Below are 21,457 nucleotides of genomic sequence, written 5' to 3' on the forward strand. Positions count from 1 at the left end.
GGGGAAAGTTGGGTTAAAGGTCATTGCCCATAGGCAGGCTTTCCTCTCCCCTCAGCTGGGCACATCTTCCACCTGCTCCCCTCTCCTGGAACCCCTGACCGTCTGAAGAGCCAGGGCTGCCTCCCATGACCCCCTCCCTGGTCTGGAGGGGGAAGTCTTAGAAGGGACCTGTGAGGAGTGGCAGGAGAAGAAGCCTGGGGACAGAAAATCCAAGGAAGGGGCAGATGGGGGGGGGAGGGGAAAAGGGGCCGGTTCCACGTGCACTGCAGTGGCAGGGACTCAGAAAGGAAGGAGGAGGGAGAGGAAAATAAAAGAATGCAGGGGAGTGGGGGAGTGGGCAGGGAGTGGGGAGGATGAGCAGTGGAGGTTCAGGGGACTCCCAAGTGAGGGCAGGGAGAGGAGGAGGAGGGGAAGAGAATGCGGATGAAGCTCAGACTGCCAAGAGTCCAGAGGGGTGGCAGCTCGAGGAGGGAAGCTGAGGCTCTGCTGCCGGGGAATTTAGAGGGGCCAAGGGGCTAGAGGAGAATGAAAGTGGGGGGATGCCAAGCTCCGGCTCCAGCTCCAGAATGGCTGCCCAGGCCTGGGCTCCCCCCTCAGCCCCACAGTCACCACTGCAGCCAATGGGGGGGCAGGTGCTGCATCAGGGGCGGGGCAACCATCTCCACGGCAACAAGAAGCTACAGGCTGTGGGGGGGGGGGGGGACCGGAAGAGCTGCCTGTTAACTCTCTAGGTTCCAGAACAAGGGAGGACCACAGCTACATTTTCACTGTCTGCTTCCAGAATTGCAAATCACCAGCAACGTGCCCTAGAATCAGTCTCCAGCTTCCCTTTGCCTCTAAAACCCAGGTGTTAGAAGGTCTGCCCACAAAAATGTGGACCCCATGACAGAGGGACCCTTGCCAGACCCTTGGAAACAATGTGTAGAGCACAGAAACATACACTGAACTGTGGGGGTACGTGTATATAACCACAATACAAAAAATAGGGATCTAGGTGCTTATGAGACATACAGACAACTGTGAGCACGGGGGTGCCACAGATCCACATTCTGAGACCTTGAGGCCCACATACTCCATGGGATACATGCTTAAACATATGTGAACACTGCAACAGGGGAGTACACATTTCGACCCAGACACCCACATGAGAGCTGCTGGTGTAGACGTGTGGCCCCAGTCCCTTGGGCAATCATGTGGGCAGCACATTACAGAAATGGACGTTTAACCCTAACACACACACACACACAGGAAGTCGGTTTAACCTCAAGATAGATGCTTGAGTATACTGTGATGCCAACCACAGCAAGGTACCCTGGTACCTCAAAAGCACAAACATCATTCATTCACATGGGAAGTATGACCACATCCACTCCATCTCAGGACAACCTTCTTCTCCCTCAGCCCTTGTCTGACTCCGACGCAGGCATCCATGATTGCTCTCCCAAAGAGGAAAAAACGAGGAGCAAATGCATCAATTACCCTTCTAGGACACATTCAACAATGCATCTAAGGGGTCAGGATATTTTTTTCTTAGTCTCTGCATTTCTTAGGTATGGTTGCCTCACTCTCGTTCCAAAGAACCAAACTCAGGCACTACTTTCAATTGCAAGCTCCTCTAATAAAGGCACAAAGACTAACTTTAAATCCACTAAAATTTTGCTTTGGAACTAAAGAATTGGCAGAAAGAGAACAAATTTGCTAACTGGTTTACTTGGCTCTTGGAAGTAATATAACCTTACACGTGTTACCAGGAACTAAGATCCATGAACTCACACATAAGTCACACGTACATGGAGGCCACATACACAAATGCTTACAGAGACTTTCACTACCACAAAAAAGAAAAACACATAGAGAAAAGAGAGTGACAGAAATACAGGACATTCTGTTATGAAAGCTGCATGCAGTGGCACGTACAGAAAACACGGCATATACCCGTGTACACACACAGCAAACCTGGTCAGCGTACACTGCAATCGTGGGTCTCCGTGTCCCATCCCTGCACGATGTACACACGCATGCACACACATAACAGCCACCTACACGCACCCGTAACACAGGCATTGTGCACACACCCACACATGTACACACCCCATGTACACACACAATTGCACTCTCACACACAAACCGCAAAGGCTTGGACTCCCGCCTCTCCAACCCCTCTAATCTTGCCATCACCCACAGAATCTCCCCCTGCCCTCCAATCCGCCAAATCCCTAACCTTCCCTTTGGCCCTTCTTCCTTTTCATACCCAGCTGGCAGCTCGAGGGGAGCCAAGGAGGGAGGTTGCCAGAGCAGGATGAGGAACAGAGTTGGAGAGAGCAGAGAAATGGGGGGCAAAACTCTGTGCTGGGGACAGGAAGCTCTCATGACAGTCCCTGTGGTGACAGGCCTCACCATGAGCCAGCCTCCATGCCTGAGTGGCTATCCCTCATCCAACTAAGCCTGAGCCTATACAGCCTACATGAACTGATGCCCTCTCTCATCTTGCCCCTTACTTCTCTCAGATAGCTTTACTAACAGGCCTCTCTGCTCTCCCCACCCCTCCTCCCCAGCTCCCAGACCCTGTCTCCCTCCATCTCCAACCAGTTCCCCATCTTAAGCTCTCTTATTCTCTTTTCTCCTTATTCTGGCTCAAATATCTCCTACATTCCCATTCTCCAGCTATTCCTTTTCTCCTAGCCAAACCTCCCTCATTCCTCTTCACCTCCTTTCTCCCCACTTTTCCACTTTCTCTCCACTCCTTTCCTTTACACCTTTTCTGTCCCCACTCCCAGACAGACCAAGGGCTCACACCTGCCCAGCCCAAAGGTGTTTCACACATAGTAGGATTCCAAGAAGCCCACTCACACACTCTCACTTCCTTCCCCCACTTGCACACCACCCACATCCAGACACGCCCTGGACACCCGTGCTGGGATTGACACAGATACCCAGGCCAATGATGGAACACATGCAAAGACACACACCTGCCACCAGGGACAGAGAAAATCTTGCTCATCCTGCCACACATCCCTACACACAGGAGACTGACTGGAGGTGAGCCCCAGCCAGGGACATGCAAGCTCAGGGTCAGAGGTGACATGTACCAGTATGGCCAGTGGCCGGCCCAGCGGCCTCCTAGGCAGGAACCGGACAGAGGCACGATGAGACAGGACAGGCTTGCACACGGTGCATGAGTAACTGGGCCCCGAGTACACATAGCATCGACACACGGGGGACACGAGCATGGACACGAACACACACACGGACACACAGGCTGCCGTCTCCACCAAGGGTCTCCGAGACCACCCCTCACCGGCCTCCCCCGCGTGCTCGCGACCCTGGCCCCCCGTAGGCCTGTCCCCGATCCCCCACCTCCGCTGCCCCCCTCCAGTTACCATAACTCCCCCCACTCGGAAGATGCAGCGAGAACATGCGGAGGGAGCAGCTGCCGCCGCCGCCGCCGCCGCCGCGGCTTCCCCACCCCCCCTCTCCGCGCCCCCGCACACGCGCGCCCCCGCCCCCACGCGCGCTCTTCGTCCGCCCGGCCCCGCCCTTACCTCGCACCGCCCCCTGGGGGGGGTCGGGGGTGTCCCCGGTGGGGGAGGGGCCCCGCCCCTGCGCGGGGGAGGGGCGGGGTGCGGCGGGAGAGGGGGCGGCGCGGCCCGGCTCGCGCCGCCCGGCGCGTTGGGGGCGGCGGCGGGGCCCAGGACGGCCGGGACGGCCGCGCGGTGACGGCCGCGGGAACGGCTCCCTCCGCCGCCGCTCCCGCCGCTGCCGCCGTTGCCCGGGCCCCGCCGCCGTTGCTAGGCGACCGCTGCTGCCGTGGCCGCCTCTGTCACGAGCCCCGTCGCCCGGAGACAGCGCGAGAGAGACGGGGGAGGGGGGCGAGGGGACCCCCAAAACCAACCGGGCCTCCCACCATCCCCTCCCGAGCAGGACCCCCCACCAAAACCGCGGAGGGAACGAGGGGCGGCGGCTCCACCCAGCAGAGGAGGAGCCCTGGATTCCAATGCCCCTCAAAGGTCCGGCGACCTCTCCTGGGCTCCAGCGTCCACAGCTTCAGCACACACCTTCGCGGACCCAGGCCCCCAAGCCCCTAAAGATCCCTATGTCCCTGCATATTCTCCATGCCCTTTACACATTCCATGTCCCCCTGAAAACCCCAAACGTTCACCAGCTATCAACTCTTTCACTAGATCCTCCCCCCAACTAGATATACTCCAGGACCCTCTTCCAACCCCTATTGAACCCCCAACACAACAACCTCCATATACCATCCCCAACTCCAAACACACAGGGATGCCCCCACCCAAAACACAACGGAGACCCACACCAGAGACCCCAGACCCTGAGGACTCAGGATAAGGAGAAAGATGGGGATTATGTGGGCAGAGGTATCAACCATCCTACATATGATAAACATGCTCCGTGAGCATGTGACCATTCTGGCCTGGACACACAGGTATGCACATGTGCACACACACAAATCTTTCCCAGACACGGACATGACACACACACACACACACACACACAGATGTGACAGACATCACACACATTCTCTGTACACACCACTACCACCACCACCACCACCACCACCACCACCACCACCACCACCACCTGGCTTTGCCTCACAGAAATGTGCTATCCACACACCCCCATGGTCAGAGGTTTCCATGACAATGACACACATCCCTGCCCACCCACCCACCCAGGGTCCCAGAGCTGGCCCCCAAGGGCAGTGAGACCTGGGCCTATCAGAAGAGGACCATATATAGGGAGCTAAGGGATGGAGACAGGCCACTGGATCTCTTGGAGGGAGAGAAACTGGGAGCCTGGATACCTGAGGGAAGGGTCTGCTGGTGGAAGAAAGGGGTAACTAGGGGTTGGGGGATGGAGGAACTGGATCCCTACTCTTGGAAGGGGAATGCAGTGGTAGGGGGCAGTGACAAGGGGGTTTCTGGGGGCTGAGGGCGTCTCTCTGCACCTTGGCTGCAGATCTCTGTTCTCTGCCTTCATCTCCCCTCACTGTTCCCATGGAAACCTTTTAAGCGAACTTCTCAGGAAGACAAAAATCTTTTTTTAAATGACTAAAGAGGGGGGTGGAGGGGGGGCAGAAAGAGGGAGGGAGGGGAAGAGACAGATGGAGAGAGGGAGAGAGTTGGAGAGACAGACTGAGCAGATAGCTCTACAGACAGACAGAAAGGAGATGATGGGGGGGGGGGTCTGATGATGTTCCACCAGGAGCAAAGGGGAACGACAGAGGAATCAAGAGGGGTGGGGAAAATAAGAGAAATCGGAGAGGAAAGAGAAAGGGGGTGACAGAATTGCAGAAAATAGAAGCAGCTGAAGAGAAAAGGGGGCAAGAAGAGGGAGGGCCCACAGGCCAGAAGGTCTGGAAGAAGAATCAGGAGCGTGGGGGTGGGGCAGAGGTCTGGGGGGAGGGCAGGAACTAGGTCATTCTCTCCACGATCCCAGACCAAGGGCTGGGAGAGGGGCAGGGGCAGGAACGCTCGGACAGGAAGCTAAAGATCTAAGGAGACTATTTTTACAAGCACCAGGAAAACAGGCAAACTTCGCTGCTGGAGAGGAAAAAGGGAGCGAAACAGAGCAAAGACCACTGGGGCCTCTCACCCACAGCCCCAGTCCCGCTCCAGATCCCAGAGGAGGGCGCCTTCTCCTTCCAGGCTCCCACTCGCAGGATGAAAGACTGTGTCTCCTCCTCCTCCCACCCCCTGACAGCTCCCTCATTTCCCCGACTTCCCCCCTCCCCTGCAGCCCCGGCCACCTTCAGCCCTGTCCCCGCCACTGTCCGGGGCACGAGAGCCTGCTCGGCCGCCGTACCATGCTCGCCGTGGGGCCGCCCCTCCACCGGCACGGAGACCGTGCGTCTCAGCAGTTTGTTGCGACTGGACTCGCTCCTCCGGTCCCGGATCAGAAGGGGGTGTATCTAGGGGATGCGGGGGTGTGTCAGACCTCACTGGCCCAGGCCGTCCCTCCTCTCCCTCCCCCCCACCAAGGAAGGATGAACCTCCCTCTCCACCGGGCCTGCCCACCTTCGGCCCCTACTCCTGCACACTCTTCAAGTGTCTTGGGATGAGTCGGTTTCTCTTTCCCCTCCCTCTTCAAGTCTCTCTCCCTCCTTTCCCTCCCGTCCCACCCTCCTTTTTCCTCCCTCCATTTCTTTTGAAACACCCTCCGGGAAATTCTCCCAAACCCGACTCAGCTCTTCCGGCAACCCCGCAGGAGTCTGCTACTCTGGTAATCCCCTTTCCCCTTGACCTTCAGTTCCTCCATTCTCCCCGCTTTCCTCCCAACCTCCCACCTCCCTCACCACCTTCCCTCCCTCCGTGCCTGTCACGGGGGTAGCAGAAGCTGCATTTATAATCAGGATCTACAGCTTGTCTCCCTCCCACGGCCCGGCTTTCGGCCAGACTGGGACTCAACCTCCCCGCCCCCCTCAAAGGGCCTGGTCACCTCCCCCCACCCTTCATCTCCTTCCCTTGCCCCCCCACTCAACCTCTTTCACGTGCCTCCTTCTCTTGAGCCATTCCCTCTCCCTGAGCCTCATTCCCAGCTCCAAGCCTCCAATCTTCACCCCTCCAAGAACCACCCCACTTTGCTAGTCCCTAGCTCCAGGTCCACAACCCACCTACTTCCAACCCTAGCTCCAGGTCCACAACCCACCTACTTCCAACCCCCTGTGGCCCTACACACTGCTCACCTACCCGTCCCACCCCCACAGGCTTCCCCCTCCAGACTCCGGCCCCTCCGCTCAGGTTGCCCCTTAGCTTGCTGGCCACTGGTCCCCTGGCCTTGTGCCCAGCTCTGTCATTCCTTCGTTATCCCACCCTCTCAATCCTCACAACAGTCCCCACTCTTATTGGTTCCAGTTCCCCCAACTGATCCTACAGACCCCCTACAACCTGGTCAAGACCACTAGTGAATCACTCAAATACCCCCCAAGGCCTAAAACTTGGACTCCTGGACCGCCTCTTCCTTTAAAGTCACCACGTCCCCCCCTAGACACCTGGACTTCATTCTGTGACCTGGAAGCTCTAGCCAGCCCTTGCACACTCTCCCTTGCCCCTCAGGTCCCTCCAAACCCTGGTTAACCCCAACCAGTTCTAGCCCTGCCTCACCATATCCTCCCCAACAGCGGCAGGAGCGCCTCTCACCACTTCACTGGGCTCCAAGGCTACCTGTCACTCTCTAAAGCTGGACCCCCAACTCCCTGAATCACACCTCTGGGCACCCACCTTTCATATCTGCACCCTCTGTTTCCTCTGATGGGTCCTCCACTGCTGACCCAGTGCCCAGTCAGAACCCATACTCCCTTGGCTCTAATGAGCCAGCATGGCCCCCACGTCCCACACTCTGGCTAGTCCCTATCCCTCTCCCACTGCTACTTCTCTAGAAAATGTCCCCTGCTCCCAGTTCCCCTCATTGCCCAGGCATCTCCCCCCTTATATTCTTTCCTGATTGATGTCCCTGGTGAAAGCCCTCCTGGTCTCTCTAAACCCTGACCTTGGTTGGGCACCTTCCCAGTCTTCACCACCATCCACACCAAGATCCACTGACTTCTGTCATCTCTCCTAGTACCCTCCGGCCCCCTCCTGGTCCCGGTTTCCCTCAGTTCCCACTCCTCACGTGATAGAGTCAGGCCTGGGCGTGGTGAGTGATGGGTCTTGCTGAGATGGGGGAAGAACAGGAGAGAGTTCCCGAGGACCACTTAGGAGGTGATCCCTCCAAAGCAATGCCCATTTCTTGCCACCCCTTCTCCAAGCCCTTCAGTTTCCCTTTCCCATCCTAACCTATCCCACAATATGGGCAGGGCCACAACAGGAGCCACCCCCAACTCTTCAGAACCACATCTCCTCTCCAACACTGCACAGGAACATCCCCTGGCCAAGGTGAGAGGATGCTTGCCTTTTTGCACACCCCAGTCCAAATCTCAATGACCACCCTCCTCAGACCGCTTGCAAATGTTTCCCTCTTCTTTGCCTTCTCTGTGTCTCTCACCACTTCACTAATGAGGATTCTCCTCATCTTTCTCTCCACGTTCTCCCGTGCTACCCAGAGGTCTCTCCCCAGCCTTCCCACTCGGCTCACCTCGTCCTCATCCAGCATGAGAAGCTGGTTCCCCGAGATGATGCAGAACCGTGGGTTCCAACCAGGACGATCATATGGGGAATGAACGTATTGGGTTCGGTGCATAGGGGGTCCCCGTACATCTGGGGGACAGAGACACACAGAAATGGTAAGGGAGGTTCTATGCACTTAGGAGACAGAGGCCCAAAATGGCAAGAAGAGAGTCCACAGAGTGGGAGAATGAGACCCCACCCGCCTTGGAGATTACAGATGGGGATGAGGCACATGGTAACTTAATTAAAGGAACGGAAGATAAGCCTGTATATCTGGGAGGAAAGAGGGGAGGGGAAATCACATCACATGGGGGCTCTGTAGACTGCAGGAAAGAAATACAGAGGAGTGGTTCAGGGAGGGGGATTATATCATGACAGAGAGGGTACACATTCTGAGGCAGAGAAAAGTGGCGGTGCTCTCCATCCATATCCAAAAAATGAAAAGACGGAGGGCGCAGCAGAACTGGCAGAAGAGAAGTACACAGAGATGGTGGTGGCAGGGGACTGGGAAGAGGGAGGGCATTCAAATAACTGCAGAAGTCAAGCACTTGGAGGGAAGGTGGCTCCCCCAGCTGTAAGAGAGTGAGAGGAAAAAGCTACAGAGCCGTGGGAAAGGATGGGGCCAGGGGGTATAGGAACATTTGAGCATGAAATGCTGAGAGCTAAACATCTGGAAAAGAGAGGACATGACAGAGCTTACCTGTTCACAAAGTCAGAGACCGGAGAGGGCCTCTCCTCCTGCCTCTCCTCTATTCTCAGCTCCCTCCTCCTCTAGCCCAACCCTGCTCAAATCTGGGGAAATGGTTCTTCTGGTGGTAGGGGGAGGATATGTCTTGTCAACAGCTGGCTATGGGAAGGGCTGGAGAGTGAGGAGGTAGGAAATATGCCTTTGTTTGAATGAACAGAGACTGAACTGATCTCTTCTCCCACTCCATGCCCAGAGATCAAAGATTCGCTACTGCCCCCTCTCTTTACCTAGTCTCCATGGACAGGATGGAAGACAACTCCACAGGTGAGAAACCTCTCCAAGGTACAGTGAGGAGCTTGAGGAAGAAAGAGGGGAAGGAAGAATGGAAGATCCAGGCCTGGGACAGAGAAGGGGGCCTCTGAAAGCTCAAGCTGGGGATGGGGACAAAGAGTAGACTAAGCGTTGCCCGTGCTTGGAGATGCCCGCAGGGGCATCTTACCCGACTTAGTTGTTCTTCCCTCGCCCCATCCCTGTAAACTGTCTCTCCTTTATTTACTTATTTTTTTAAGATTTTATTTATTTATTTGACAGAGAGAGAGAGAGCACAAGTAGGCAGAGAGGCAGGCGGAGGGAGAGGGAGAAGCAGGCTCTCCACTGAGCAGGGAGCCTGATGTGGGGCTCGATCCCAGGACTCTGGGATCATGACCTGAGCCGAAGGCAGCTGCTTAACCGACTGAGCCACCCAGGCGCCCCCTGTCTCTCCTTTAAATCCCAATGCCACACACCATCAAAGGGACACAGGGAACAGGCACTATGGAAGTAAGAAAGAAATCAAATTGGTGACATCAAAGTGATAGAAAACAGGTTTAAGGTATCACAGTGAGAAACAATTTAGAGGAAGCAAAATCAAATTCTGTCACCTTTACAAAATAATCATTGGTATAGTTCAGGAAAAGAACTGGTCGTTAAGCTTCATTCTAACTGAATACCCTGAGTAGGAAATTTTGAAAAATCTACCCCTTTCTGTCTACAAACATATTCTTCAAATTTACCCAACCTGCAGATCAGAGTCAGAGATGAACCCCTAGAATAGATATTTAGAAACCCCAATCCTCTGAGACTCACTATCGCAATGCCATTCCAGAGATTCTGTCCGAGACCCTCTAGCTACAGAGATCACCAGTCCTTAGGCTCTGAGCCTGCACACACTGCAGGCAACATGCCCACTGCGCTCAGACTCTGAGGACTCCCAGAGGAGAAATCTGTTGATACATCTAATCATTCTGGGAGGGGTTGGTTCAGGCTGCAGCCCCAGGGAGGCAGGTTAGAGTTCAGGGGATACCTTCCTCCTGGGAGCAGGGAAGGCCACAGGGAACTTAGCTTAGAAGCAACTCTGAAAACACACACTCCACACACACATATTGTCTAGACTTAAGTAAGGATGATTCTGGGAGGCAGATGCAAGAGACAGAGTAACACAGCTGAGAAAAGGGAAAATTTTACTAGGATAAGTCCCACAGGGCTCAGATGGGGACGTCTTCTAGGTCCTGTTCCAGCCATCAAAACCTGCATCTTTGCACCCAAATCTCCAACACCCCAGGAAGTAGAGGAGACAAGAAAAGAGGAATGGGTGGTAAGAGCTGAGGTATTAGGGGAAAGTGGGTAGGCACAGACTTGCAGGGACAAGCCAGCCGGGGAATGGGGTAGAGATAGAGGATGGGCTGGGGGACAAATCATAGGGATGGATCAAGAGAAAAGAAGGCAGAAATGAGAGTAAATCCCTAAAGACAAGGGAATATACCAGAAGAGCCCAAGTGGACACGGGGCAGAGGAAATGAGGTGCACCTAACAGGGGTACTAAGACAAGTGGGTCATGAAGGACAGCTGAAGAGGTGGTAGAAATATAAGGGAGCTACCAGATAGAAGAGAGGGAGAGAGAATGGACCAGAGAAAGGACTGATATAAGGGAAGGACAGAAGGGGGACTCATATAAGGAACGGACACCATATGGGGGGAAAGATATAGGTGATGGACACCAGAGGAGGGAGGGGGAATGGTAATAGGGATTGGAGGTGGGGGAGGGGGATAAAAAGTGGTGAAGTGAAGAGGCGGATAGGACCCCTGGGGTTACATTTCACTGGTCAAAGGCCTTAAGGAGGGTCAGAGTCTGGGGCAGGGTCCTAACCTGCCCTCTACTTCCATCACTCAATCTTACTTCTCTTGCCCCCTCCCCCCTCAATAAACACACACATAATTTGGCCCTCCCCCTGCCCTGGTCTCTCCTCCCCCAGCCCATTCCCTCTCTCCTCTCTTCCCTCCATCTGGACCCTCCATTCCCCCCACCCCCCACTGCCTCCCTCTCTCTCCATCTGGCCCCTTCTTCTCTCCCTCCATCCTCCTCTCTTTTCCAACCCCCTACCATTCTCTGAGCCCCTTCACCGTATTCTACCCCCATCTTCTTTGCTTCTCTTTTCACCCCTATGTTTTCATTTCCCCCCCCCAGCCCCTCTCCTAAGACTTCCTTCTGTTTCCTTAATATTTTCCTCATCTCTCAGCTCCCACCTCCAAATTATTTCTGCAGCTCTTCCCCCAACCCTATCCCTCTATCTTCCCACCCTTTCTGGCAATCTCTTTCCCCTTCATCATGTTCCCCTCAGCCCCCTTCATAGCCTGTTTCCTGTCCCCTCCGGCCCCTATCTACCCCTATCCTCTGGCCTCCAATCCCTCCTTCCCCGTTGCTCCCATCCCTGCCTTCCCGGTCCTCCTCTCTCTCCCTCCATTTCAGCTGCTCCCCTCCCTGGCCCCGGCTCTGCTTCCCCCCCCCCCGCCCCTGCCCCTCCCCCTCTTGCCCCCCCCCAACTGGCCCTCCCCCCCTCCCCTCCCCACCGTACCTCTGAAGGGGGCATAGGACATCGCGGGGATGCTCCCCCGATGGATGGAGGCGCGAGACCTGCTCATCAGGCCTGGGGGGGAGGGGGCGGGGGGGACGGGGGAGAAAGAGAAGAGAGAAAGAGGGGGAGAGAGAGGGGGAGAAGGAGGAGGAGGTGGAGGAGGAGGAGGAGGAGAGAGGAGGAGAGAGGAGCAGAGAGGAGCAGAGAGGAGGAGAGAGGAGGAGGAGGAGGAGAATAGGAGCCAACGGCAGCAGCGGCAGCCGGGAGAGAGAGAGAGGGGGGGGGGCGGGGGAGCGAGCGAGAGAGGAGAGAGCAGGAGGAGGAGGAGAGAGAGAATCTGCAGCCCCCACCCCTACTCAGTGAGAACCAGGGAGAGAGACCCCTGACTCAAAAACACACCAGACTGAGAGTGCAGTTCTAAAGATGTAGACCTCAGATCCTGAGACTGAGAGACCCCAGACCCACAGAGAAAGATACCTTGCTGCCCACCCCGGGGGCGGGGGGGGTAATCTGAGGCACAAACCCAAAATCTAGAGGAACAGAGACCCCAATCTCAGAGAAAAAAAAGACCCCAGATCCCCCATTGAGAGAAGGGTCAGAGGTCAAAATGTGAGTGTCCAGTTTCAAAAAAGGTTCTCCACAGCCACAGAAATCTTAGACTCCAGAATCAGATGATTTCAGGAACCAAGATCAGAGACCTGGAGTTAAAGAAAAAGATGAGATCCAGATTCAGAAAAAACCCAGACCTAGAATTAGAGGACTCCTATCCAGAGATACCAGACCCCAGACTTATATCTCAGAGAAAAGAAACTGCAGACTCAGAGAATGATAATTCAAGAGATAAACTCCAGACCTGGGGATTGAGGATGGGGAGAAGGGAGAGGGACAGGGAGAGACACTCATGTAGCTCAGAGATGTAGAATGCAGAGACCCCAAACTCATAAAGAAGAGTTTGAAAGACCTCACAGAGTGATGAGGTCCTGGAAACACAGAAACTCCCAAAACAAAATGGAAACTCGGTCCCGAGAAATATCCCACTGCAAATACTGAAAGGCCCTGCAGAGATCTAGCTCAGAAACGAACTCCAAACCCAAAGACAGATCTCAGGGAGACCCCATCCCCAGAGACACAGGTATGAGAGAACTCTGATAAACGCCCAGTCACGCAGACTCCGGAGACCCCCAAACCTTTAAAAAAGGGGGAATACTGGGTAGGGGGAGTGGCAAGAGCCTTTTCTCTGCTGCCTCCTCCCACCTCTCTCCTCTCATTGGCCCCTCTCTCCATTTTTGGGTCACTGGATGTGCTTGGGCCCCAGGGAAGTTATGTAGGACAGGTCTTGGCTCCTAGGGGGATGGGTTAAGGCAAGGAGACCCAAGACTCAGAGGTATACCAGTCCGGGAGAGTTAAATGGGGGGGGGGGGGCGGGTAAGGGACAAAAGCACCATCACTACTTCCTGGTGTCTCCATATCCCCAACCTAAAGCTCGCTCCCCGCCCCCATTCACCACCAGTCTGTCTTGAGCTTTGGGGTTTCAATTAAGGCTGAATTGCCCTCAGCCCCATTTTCATCACCCTCTATCCCATGTACAGGGTCTCACTGTCCTCTTAAAATGCATCTTTTCCCACCTAGCCATCGTCTTGCCGTGCCCCATCCCTGCCTAATCACTATTCCCTGCTCAGGGACAGCGGGCTTCTCAGATTATCGTTGTTCATTACCCAACCTAGGCATATGTCAGTCCTAACCAAAGAGGCAGGGGGCGCTCTCTTTACCCCCTAAGGTTCAATCTTCTCAGACCCTCTCACTCCTTAAGGCCTCGGGAACAGTGTAGGGGCTGCAACTGGGCACATTCTGGGGTTTAAAGATGATTCCCCACTCCACAAGCTGACGCATCGAGTCGGCGGGGTCTCCATCCCCCCTTTCTAGCACCAGCTCTCTCGTCACGTGGCCTGCGGTGCTGGCCTGGGATTGGCCTCTTCGCGCAGCTCATTGAGGTACAGCCGCCTGAGGGACACCGGCCCCCTCACGTGACAGCGGAACGCCGCTGCGGCTCTCAAGCCTGCAATCGGCCGTTTCCGGTTTACACGGAAACGAGCGTGCCATTTCCGTGCACGTCTGCAGATCCGGCTGTCGATTGGCCAAATTCCCTTTCGCTCCTCCCCCGACAGGAGGCGGGGCAAACTGGGCCACGTGAGGGCCAGGATTGGCTGGCTCTGGAGGTCCGGGTCCGGCTTCTATGGTCACGTGGTGTATGCTGTTTTCTTATCACGTGGGTGCTGCCCAGGTAAGAAGAGGCCGCCCTTTCTGGGTTTGGGGTCCCGTCTCTGCATTACGTGCGGTTTTTGATATTCAACCATCCTCTACCAGCATAGGCTGCATGAGGGGGGAGCAGGTTCCCGCAATCCTGCTCGGCGGAGGGGTGAGTGACCGGCCCCGCCCCTTCCGGTCCTCGAAGCCTCGACCACCGCCCGCGCTCAAAATCCTAGGGATTGGCTTCTGAGGAGGGAGTGAAAACCGAGTCTGCCTTACTTTCCCAAGTTTCTCTCTCAGCTTCAGGGACCTTTTCCTTCGGGGTGCAGGAGAGGGAGGGCAGAGCCTGTCTATCCAAGTGAAGTGTTCCCGAGATGCAATTTCCTCGGCTATTTGTTGGGTAACACCCTATTCATTTCGTGCTCTCAGGCCGCTCTGCTTCTGTCGCTCCTTTGGATGCCGGCGCTGTTGCCCGTGGCCTCCCGCCTTCTCTTGCTACCCCGAGCTCTGCTGTCCATGGCTTCAGGAAGCCCCCCGTCCCAGCCCTCGCCTGCCTCGAGCTCCGGCTATGTTCCCGGCTCGGTCTCTGCAGCCTTTGTCACCTGCCCCAACGAGAAGGTCGCCAAGGAGATCGCCAGGTGGGGACCTCAGTGTGGAGCGAGGAAGGAGGATCATGACGGGAGAGAGGTGGGGGTGGGAGAGAAGAGTGCACTCCCGCAGCTTCCTGCCTGACCCCCGGCTTTGGAACCTTGTCTCTGGGCAGCCAGTGCAAAAAATCCGGGTCATGGGGCGTTCTGAATGGGGCTTTCTCTTCACCTTCAGGGCTGTGGTGGAGAAGCGCCTGGCAGCCTGCGTTAACCTCATCCCTCAGATTACATCCATGTGAGTCATAGGAGTTGGGGGGTTAGCCTAACTCTAGGGGCTGATTGGCAGTGCTTTTCCTTGAGGGCAATCTTTGCTCCTTCAACACTTTCTCCCTGACCTTTTCAGCTATGAGTGGAAAGGAAAGATTGAGGAGGACAATGAGGTGCTGATGGTGAGAAACATTTCCCCGTCCAATGAAACCTCAATTCCCTGACCCCGTTCCCTCTTCTGAGATCCTGAAATCAACCCCACTCCTTGATTCAGTCATGTTTGTCTTTGCCTCTTAGATGATTAAAACCCGAAGTTCCATGGTTCCAGCTTTGACAGATTTTGTTCGGTGAGAACTCTGACGTGGGTAGCAGTGAGGGTGGCACTTGCTGGGCAGTCTGAGGGGGGTGGTCGGCTCATTTAAGGTAGATCTTTGAGTGATCCCCCATATTTTCACAGTTCTGTGCACCCTTACGAAGTGGCTGAGGTGATTGCATTGCCTGTGGAGCAGGGGAACGCCCCATACCTGCATTGGGTGCACCAGGTTACAGAGTCAGTTTCCGACTCCAGCACAGTCCTACCGTGATGAGCCCCGTTTCTCTGCCATGTTCCCCTTGTATACTTCCATGCCCTTTGACTTCCAGGTGATGACCGGGCCCCAAATAAATCCTATCCTTGGTTTTCACTGCCTTTTGCCTTTTTCCTTGTCATGTATGTGAATTTTGGTTGGGAAGAGTGGAATTGCTGCCAGTCCCTGTGTTCTCATCTTCCAGAATGACCCAGGGCTGCTAGATTTGTTTATTTACCTTTATTTCAATCATACAGAGTCTGGGATCCTTTATCATTCCCCCCCTCCTCAGTTTCCATCCCCAGGGGTTAAATAATTTTAAAAAATATTTAAAAAGCTGTAACAAAATAACATCAAAGGAAATGGGAAGAGGGATGGGGGAAGGGTCAGGAATCAGGAAGGGAGTAGAGAAGAGAGCCTCTTCCCCAACCCCCCACCTGGATTCCAGCCTGGGGAGTAGGGAGAACTACCCCCCTACCTCCCCAGGTACATCCCAGCTGTAGGTGAGGTCAGAGGTCAGGGTATGAAAGTGCCGGTGTGTGTGAATGGGGAGGTAGGCAGAGGCAGGCTGTTCAGAAGATGCCCCCACCTCCCCACTCAACCAGGTACTGCACAGAACCATCAGGCCGTACTCTGCGAGCAAGGACCCGGACAGGGTCCCCTCGGGACAGGTAGCCAACCCCACCTCGGACTCCTCCCCCAGTCCCAGGAGACAAACTGCGGCACAGGGAAGAAGGGGGTGCTGAGCGTCTAGGAAGACCTGGGGAGGGGGCTGGGACTGAGGAAGATGAGGCAGTCATCGAGTGGGGGGCACTTTTAGGGATGTCTGTGGGGAAACCAATGTGAAGTTCCAGGGGTGACCTAGGGAGAGAAGGCAATTGTGAGTCCAGATGCAGATAAGGACTGACTAAAAATGGAGCTCACATGTGGATCAGAGGCACAAAGAAATCAGGTTAGAGACCGAGGCACTTAAGAGCACAGACGTGAAGAGGGGTAGCACAGGTAAAGGAGAAGAATCTCACCTGTCTGGGGGTTCACCATCCCCAGAGGTCCCTGCGGTGCTGGCAGAGGGGTGGAAGGAAGCGAACATCCGGATGGGACTGCTGGGGTTGGGGAGGGGGAAAGTCAGGACCTGAAGCAGGGAACTAGGACCCTCTCCCACGGAGAAGAACAGAGCTCAAACAGCCCCAAGGAATCCCCATCCCCAGAATACTAGGGATCAGACACTGGTTCTGGAAGTCTCTCTAGGATAAGAAGTGGGTAGCCAAGGGGGGGAGATGGAAGATAATTCTGGGTAAGAAAGTCCAGAGGATGTAGACAATTGGAGGAGAGATTCTAGGGGTACATAACTGGAGGGTGAAGGAGCACTGACCTGGGCAGGCAGCGGGCGTCTGTGGGCCGGAAGTTGTAGCCGCTGCTGCCCTGGTAACTCTGGTTAGGGCTGGGGGGTGATGGAGACACTGAGGCCTAGAAGAAGGAGCAAAGGACTGAGAGATAATCCTTGATTCCTTCCCACACCACCATTTAGCTCCAGGGGTTCCCCCTGCCCCTGTACCTGCAGTGCCCTCTGCAGACGAGCCCGCTCCCTTTGCTCCTGGGGCTCGGGCTGATTGCGCACTGCTGAGGGTGGCCCCAGCTCCTCCATTTTCCCCTTCTGCCTCCTCCTCAGGGGCTCTGGCTCCGGCCTCCGGCGCTTCCCCAGGGGACGTGAGACCCCTCCCCCAGGGCCCTGCCCTGAAGGGAAGCTGTAAGAGGCCTCCTTATCCCCCCAGCCCCCTCCCGGACACCCCAAAGACCTCCCCATCTCCATACATATGCCTCCCCCATTAATACCCTGAGAATTTCCCCATCCTCCCTGGACCAGTGACCTGGTGGGGGCTCCATCTCCAGTAAGGGGCTCCACAGGGGGAGGGATCCGAGCATGGAGACCAAACAAGCATTTCCTCTTCTTAATCTCCCTCCCTGAAATGAAACTGGGGTGAGGAGAGAAATGATACAGGGTCAGTGCAGTAATAAAGGGCCCCTCTGATGCCATTACTCTATCCTTTTCAGAGATGAACTTCCAGGTGGGCTGCAGCCCCTTTCCTCCCAGGCTTCCATAGCCCCATCTCTTTCTGAGCCTCCCTCCAACTCACCGGTCCTTGTGGCTGTTGAGAGCAGAGAGGAGTTTGGAAGAACGTTCTCCCTTGGGAGTGTCTGAGAGCTGGGGAAGGGGAAAGAAAAGGAGATCAGGGGAACAGTGGTCCCTCTCCCTTCCCCCATTCTTTATACTCCTCTGTTCCACCCTCACCCCCAAAGCTTCACCACCCCTTACCTCCCCGAGAAGCAAACTGTCCCAATTCTCAGAGGTGAAGGGGAGGATCTCACGGTCAAAATCAAAGTATTTTTTCTTACAGCAAACGCTGAGGTGATAGAGGACAAGATGGGCCACGTCCACCCTGGAGAAATATTGAGTTATCAAGGTGGTGGCAGCCTTGCAAAAACCTAGAGTCCCAAGGTGGGAGATTGGGGCACATAGGGTGAAATCCTGGGGGTGCTGAGAAAGGACCTACGCTGAGGTCATGCTAGCTCACCAGCGAAGCTGTAGCCTCCTGACCTTCTCAGGGCCCCCCCGACACACACAGCATTCGAACTCATAGAACCTGGAAGTGGGCAAAAGGGAGGGAGAGAACACACCTTACACAAGAAAACAATACCAGGCTACGGAGGACTCACAAACAAGGACAGGGCGCACAGGGGAGGCAAGCTTCAGAGGCTGGGGAGAGAATGGAGCTGAGGCATCGTGGGGCACGGCTCCGCTGAGTGAGCGGAGCGGAGCTGGAGGGCTCCGGTCTCACCTGTCCCCGTAGAGGAGGGGCTTGCTCAGACACTGGGTGCAGGCCTCATGGAACCACTGCAGGCAGCTCCGGCACTGCAGCATCTTCAGGTTCCACCTGAGGAGCAGCACAGGACTCGTGACCCCCAGACCCTGCCCCCACCTGAACGGCCCCACACCCTACTCACCACCTACTTCTGTCCTCTTCAGCACTCCCCTCGTCCTTTCTCCTCCACTCCCTGGAATTCCTCCCACCCCACTCCATCACTCATTCCCAACCGCCCTCCGCCCCCCCCTCCCCCGTTACTCACTCCCCGGGGCCACCACAGTAACAGTAGCTCTGCTGCCGGTTGCTCAGATGTCCAGCATCCCAGTCTAGCCCCTTTAGTCCATATGGCAGTGACAGCTTCATGCCCAGCATGGCCCGGGCATAGGGGCCCTTCTTCAGTGCACCCCCCCTCTGCAGAAAGGGAACAGGCAGGCTGCCTCAGAGGGGTGGGGGGGGGTGCGGAAAGGCTTGGGAGAAGCTATGGATGGGAGGTTCCCACAGGAAAGTGACTTACCTTGGTGGCAATGGCGAAGACGCACTGGCGGCAGACCCAGGATGTGCCCTCTCCTTCTCCAGGGGCTGGGGCCCTTGGAACGTGGCAGTCCTGGTGGTAAGCTGAATAACAATAATATTGACGGTAGGCCACTTACTGCACTGCATACCTGTGTGTGCTAGCAACTGGGATAGGAGGAGTCTCGGCCACCTCACTTCATCCTTTACCATGATCCAGCTGTAGTGGGTGAATTACCCTTATTTTACAGGTGAGGGGACAGGCTCCTAGGGGTTTGGGGATTTGCCCAAGGCCTTACGGTTAGAAAAGGGTGTATCTGAACCACCCTCTGTCTACAAAGCTCACACCTCCACATTTCATGGCTGTTTCTCCCTGTGCTGGAAGGGAGTGAGATTACAGAGTTGAAACTGGCCGGAGCAGTGGCTTGGGGACTCAGGACAGGTGGCATAAGGACCAGTGGTGGAGGGAAGAGTTGAGAGGCAGCCTAGAAGGCTCAGGGCAAGGTGGACCATTCAGGTGTCCTGCCCTCTCACCGTGGCGACACTTCTCACAGCTGACCAGCCGGTTCCCAGGGACCACAGTCTCAGATCGACAGACACAGCAGAGAAGTTCCTCCCCGGGGAGGGCAGCTATGAGGGAACACAGTGTTACGGGGCCTATGCTTAAGGCCCCTTCCCATCCCCCACGCCAGGTTTCTGCTTTCCATGGCATGCACACACTTGGGCCTCTAGGGTCTCACCGGGGCTGATGTCTTTCCATAGAACCAGAAACTGGGAATCATCCTCAAACTGGACCAGACACACCTCCCGAGCACTGTCCACCTGGAATGGATGAGCACAGGGGATGAAACAGGAATCAGAACTACATAAGGAGAATGGGGAAAACGCAAAAGGTCAGAGATCAAATGTCTTACCTTCTTGATGGTCCCCAAGTATAGCAGCCCATCCGTCCACCTGGCCAGCACATCTTGACCCTCCCAAAGTCGAGGCCTGGGGCCTGAGGTGGGAGCAGGGGAGGCTGGGTCCCAAAGTGGGGGGGCACCAGAGCGGCTCAGCCGGGGGGGCTGTGCCATTGCATCCTGGGGGGGGCCTAGCCAGAAGTGGGATGGGAGAAGGTTATGAATGTTGAGAAACTCCCCATTTTTCTTTGCCTCAAGGATTCAAGCAGCTGTGCTCCCAGTCTCCAAATCCGAGACACCTGGATAGGAAATCACACAGCACCCCTCCCAAGCTTCTTGACTCCAGCTTTTCCAACTCTAGCGACTGGCTCTCCTCTCCCTAACACCCCCCACCCCCCCCAATCTAGTTCTCTAGTTTCCCAGCTTCCAGAGCTCCCCTGGGATACTATATCCTGGCCTTGAGATTTTAGGAGAAATGATGGTTGCAGAAGCAAAGGTTACCATTCAGTTTCTGCTGTCACCTTCTCGTGTTTAGAGGTATCACAATTGGGGTGCTCTGTGTTTTGGGAGCTTTTCTGGAAATGTTTTCCAGAATAGAAACGGCTGCCTCCCCGGGCCCGCGTGTCTCATTCAGAACAATCATCCTGACGCCAGGTTATGTCAGGTCACCCTCAAATACGGGGCTCCCTGCCCCCGGGTTAGATAACTTCCCTGAGTGCTCGGGGAGGGGGGCGTGTCCCAGTCCCGGTCTCTACTCCCCATGACGGTGAGTCCGAGAGGGGACTTGAGTCGGCCCAGCCCGAACCGATGCCTGGGCGGCGAGGCTCTCCCGCCCGCGCCCTGCGCGCCGACCCCCGGCTCCCTGCCCCCCCCACGGGCGCCTCCCGCCGCCTCCTTACCAGTGACAGCTGGGGCCGCCGGGAGCCGGGCAGAGGCAGACGTGGGAGACCGAGGCGAACCCCCCGCGCGGGGAGGGCACGTCTGGGCGTCGGAGGGCGGGCAGGCAAGGGCCGGGGGGTCCCCAGGCCCAGCCCCTCCGTCCCGGCAGCTCTGGGGCGTATGACGCAGCAGCCAAAGCAGCGGCAGCGGCAGGAGGAGGCGGCGGGGGGAAGGAGGGGAGGGGAGGGGAGGGACAAACCGGCTCGGGGGGAGGGTGGTGGGAGGGGAGGACTGGGGGGAAGGAGGAGCCGGGGGGGGGGCGGGCACCACCTCACCCCACCTCCCTCACCTCCAAAGGGCCTGGAGGGCGCCGAGCGAGAGGTGGCTTCTCCGCGGCTGGGGCGGGTGGAAAGTCAAGACCCGGAGGGAGAGGGAATCCCCGCAGCCCCTTCCTCGGAGGGAGACCCGCCCTCGGGGCAGGAGGGAATCCCCCCCCTTCCCGGCAGCCGGCCTCCAGCCTGGCCTCCGCCCCATGCCACATCCGTTAACTGCCCCCCCAACCTCCATGGTCACTCTAAGTCCCGCCTCCCGGCCCCAGTTCACGACCCCGCCCTCCATTCACCCTTCCCATCGCCCCCGCCACGCCCTCCTCCCGCCTTTGCCCCCGGCCCCGCCCTCCCCGTGGCAAGTACCCCCCCCACCGCCGCCGCGCTTCTGCGCACGCGTGACCCCTCCCGCGCGCGGCACCTGGGAGGATTGAGCCCCTCCTTTGTGGGGCGGTGGCCGTTAGCGGTTGGCGCGAGCGAGTCAGCGGGCGTGCGTCCCGCCCAGCGCTTCCAGGGCGGGTGCACTGGCCCGGAGAGCTAGTAGCGAGGCGGTAACGCCGCGGAGAGCCAGCCAATGGGCAGCGGGCGGGCCGGCCCTGGCGGTTCG

At 56.5% G+C, this 21,457-nt stretch overlaps 3 protein-coding genes and 1 long non-coding RNA gene across 25 annotated transcripts in view; 2 read left to right on the plus strand and 2 right to left on the minus strand.

Annotated features, from left to right (window-relative positions):
• Positions 1-11,826, minus strand: part of SYNGAP1 (synaptic Ras GTPase activating protein 1) — a 31,633-nt gene extending 19,807 nt beyond the window's left edge. For all 16 annotated transcript variants that reach the window (XR_003521283.1, XR_003521282.1, XR_003521285.1 and 13 more), the window contains exons 1-3: positions 11,706-11,826; positions 8,095-8,216; positions 5,827-5,932 (exon numbers count right to left, since the gene is read on the minus strand). Coding sequence is in view for 7 of the 16 variants with exons in the window: in XM_027601081.1 (XP_027456882.1) it covers positions 5,827-5,932; positions 8,095-8,216; positions 11,706-11,772 (295 nt within the window). In the remaining 9 variants the exon portion in view is untranslated. The remainder of the gene's footprint in view (positions 1-5,826; positions 5,933-8,094; positions 8,217-11,705) is intronic.
• On the plus strand, positions 6,060-8,191 carry LOC113926351. The gene is made up of 3 exons (XR_003521289.1): positions 6,060-6,243; positions 7,817-7,895; positions 8,063-8,191. It is a non-coding gene; the product is annotated as an uncharacterized LOC113926351 (long non-coding RNA).
• A 2,044-nt stretch (positions 11,827-13,870) lies between the features above and the next one.
• Positions 13,871-15,494, plus strand: CUTA (cutA divalent cation tolerance homolog). 2 transcript variants are annotated; one of them, XM_027601092.2, is made up of 7 exons: positions 13,921-13,986; positions 14,070-14,121; positions 14,382-14,590; positions 14,775-14,834; positions 14,943-14,988; positions 15,104-15,153; positions 15,264-15,494. In XM_027601092.2, the coding sequence occupies exons 2-7, from the start codon at positions 14,080-14,082 to the stop codon at positions 15,388-15,390; spliced, it is 534 nt and encodes a 177-aa protein (XP_027456893.1). In that variant the 5' UTR covers positions 13,921-13,986; positions 14,070-14,079; the 3' UTR covers positions 15,391-15,494. The 2 variants fall into 2 exon arrangements, with proteins under 2 accessions (XP_027456894.1, XP_027456893.1); XM_027601093.1 differs by lacking the exon at positions 14,070-14,121 and having other exon boundaries at positions 13,871-13,986.
• PHF1 (PHD finger protein 1) lies at positions 15,267-21,164 on the minus strand. Of its 6 annotated transcripts, none has more exons than XM_027601086.2 (15): positions 20,545-21,163; positions 19,661-19,836; positions 19,487-19,568; positions 19,281-19,376; positions 18,751-18,851; positions 18,499-18,647; positions 18,210-18,305; positions 17,946-18,014; positions 17,687-17,810; positions 17,508-17,575; positions 17,241-17,345; positions 16,928-17,117; positions 16,745-16,839; positions 16,395-16,472; positions 15,267-16,233 (listed from the first exon to the last, which is right to left on the minus strand). In XM_027601086.2, the coding sequence occupies exons 2-15, from the start codon at positions 19,817-19,819 to the stop codon at positions 15,945-15,947; spliced, it is 1,701 nt and encodes a 566-aa protein (XP_027456887.1). In that variant the 5' UTR covers positions 19,820-19,836; positions 20,545-21,163; the 3' UTR covers positions 15,267-15,944. The 6 variants fall into 6 exon arrangements, with proteins under 6 accessions (XP_027456887.1, XP_027456886.1, XP_027456885.1 ...); XM_027601085.2 differs by having other exon boundaries at positions 16,395-16,475; positions 20,545-21,162; XM_027601084.2 differs by having other exon boundaries at positions 15,599-16,233; positions 16,395-16,475; positions 16,928-17,345; positions 20,545-21,164.
• Positions 21,165-21,457: the final 293 nt, after the last annotated feature.

This window comes from Zalophus californianus, chromosome 7, assembly GCF_009762305.2.
Source record: "Zalophus californianus isolate mZalCal1 chromosome 7, mZalCal1.pri.v2, whole genome shotgun sequence".
Lineage (NCBI taxonomy): Eukaryota > Metazoa > Chordata > Mammalia > Carnivora > Otariidae > Zalophus > Zalophus californianus.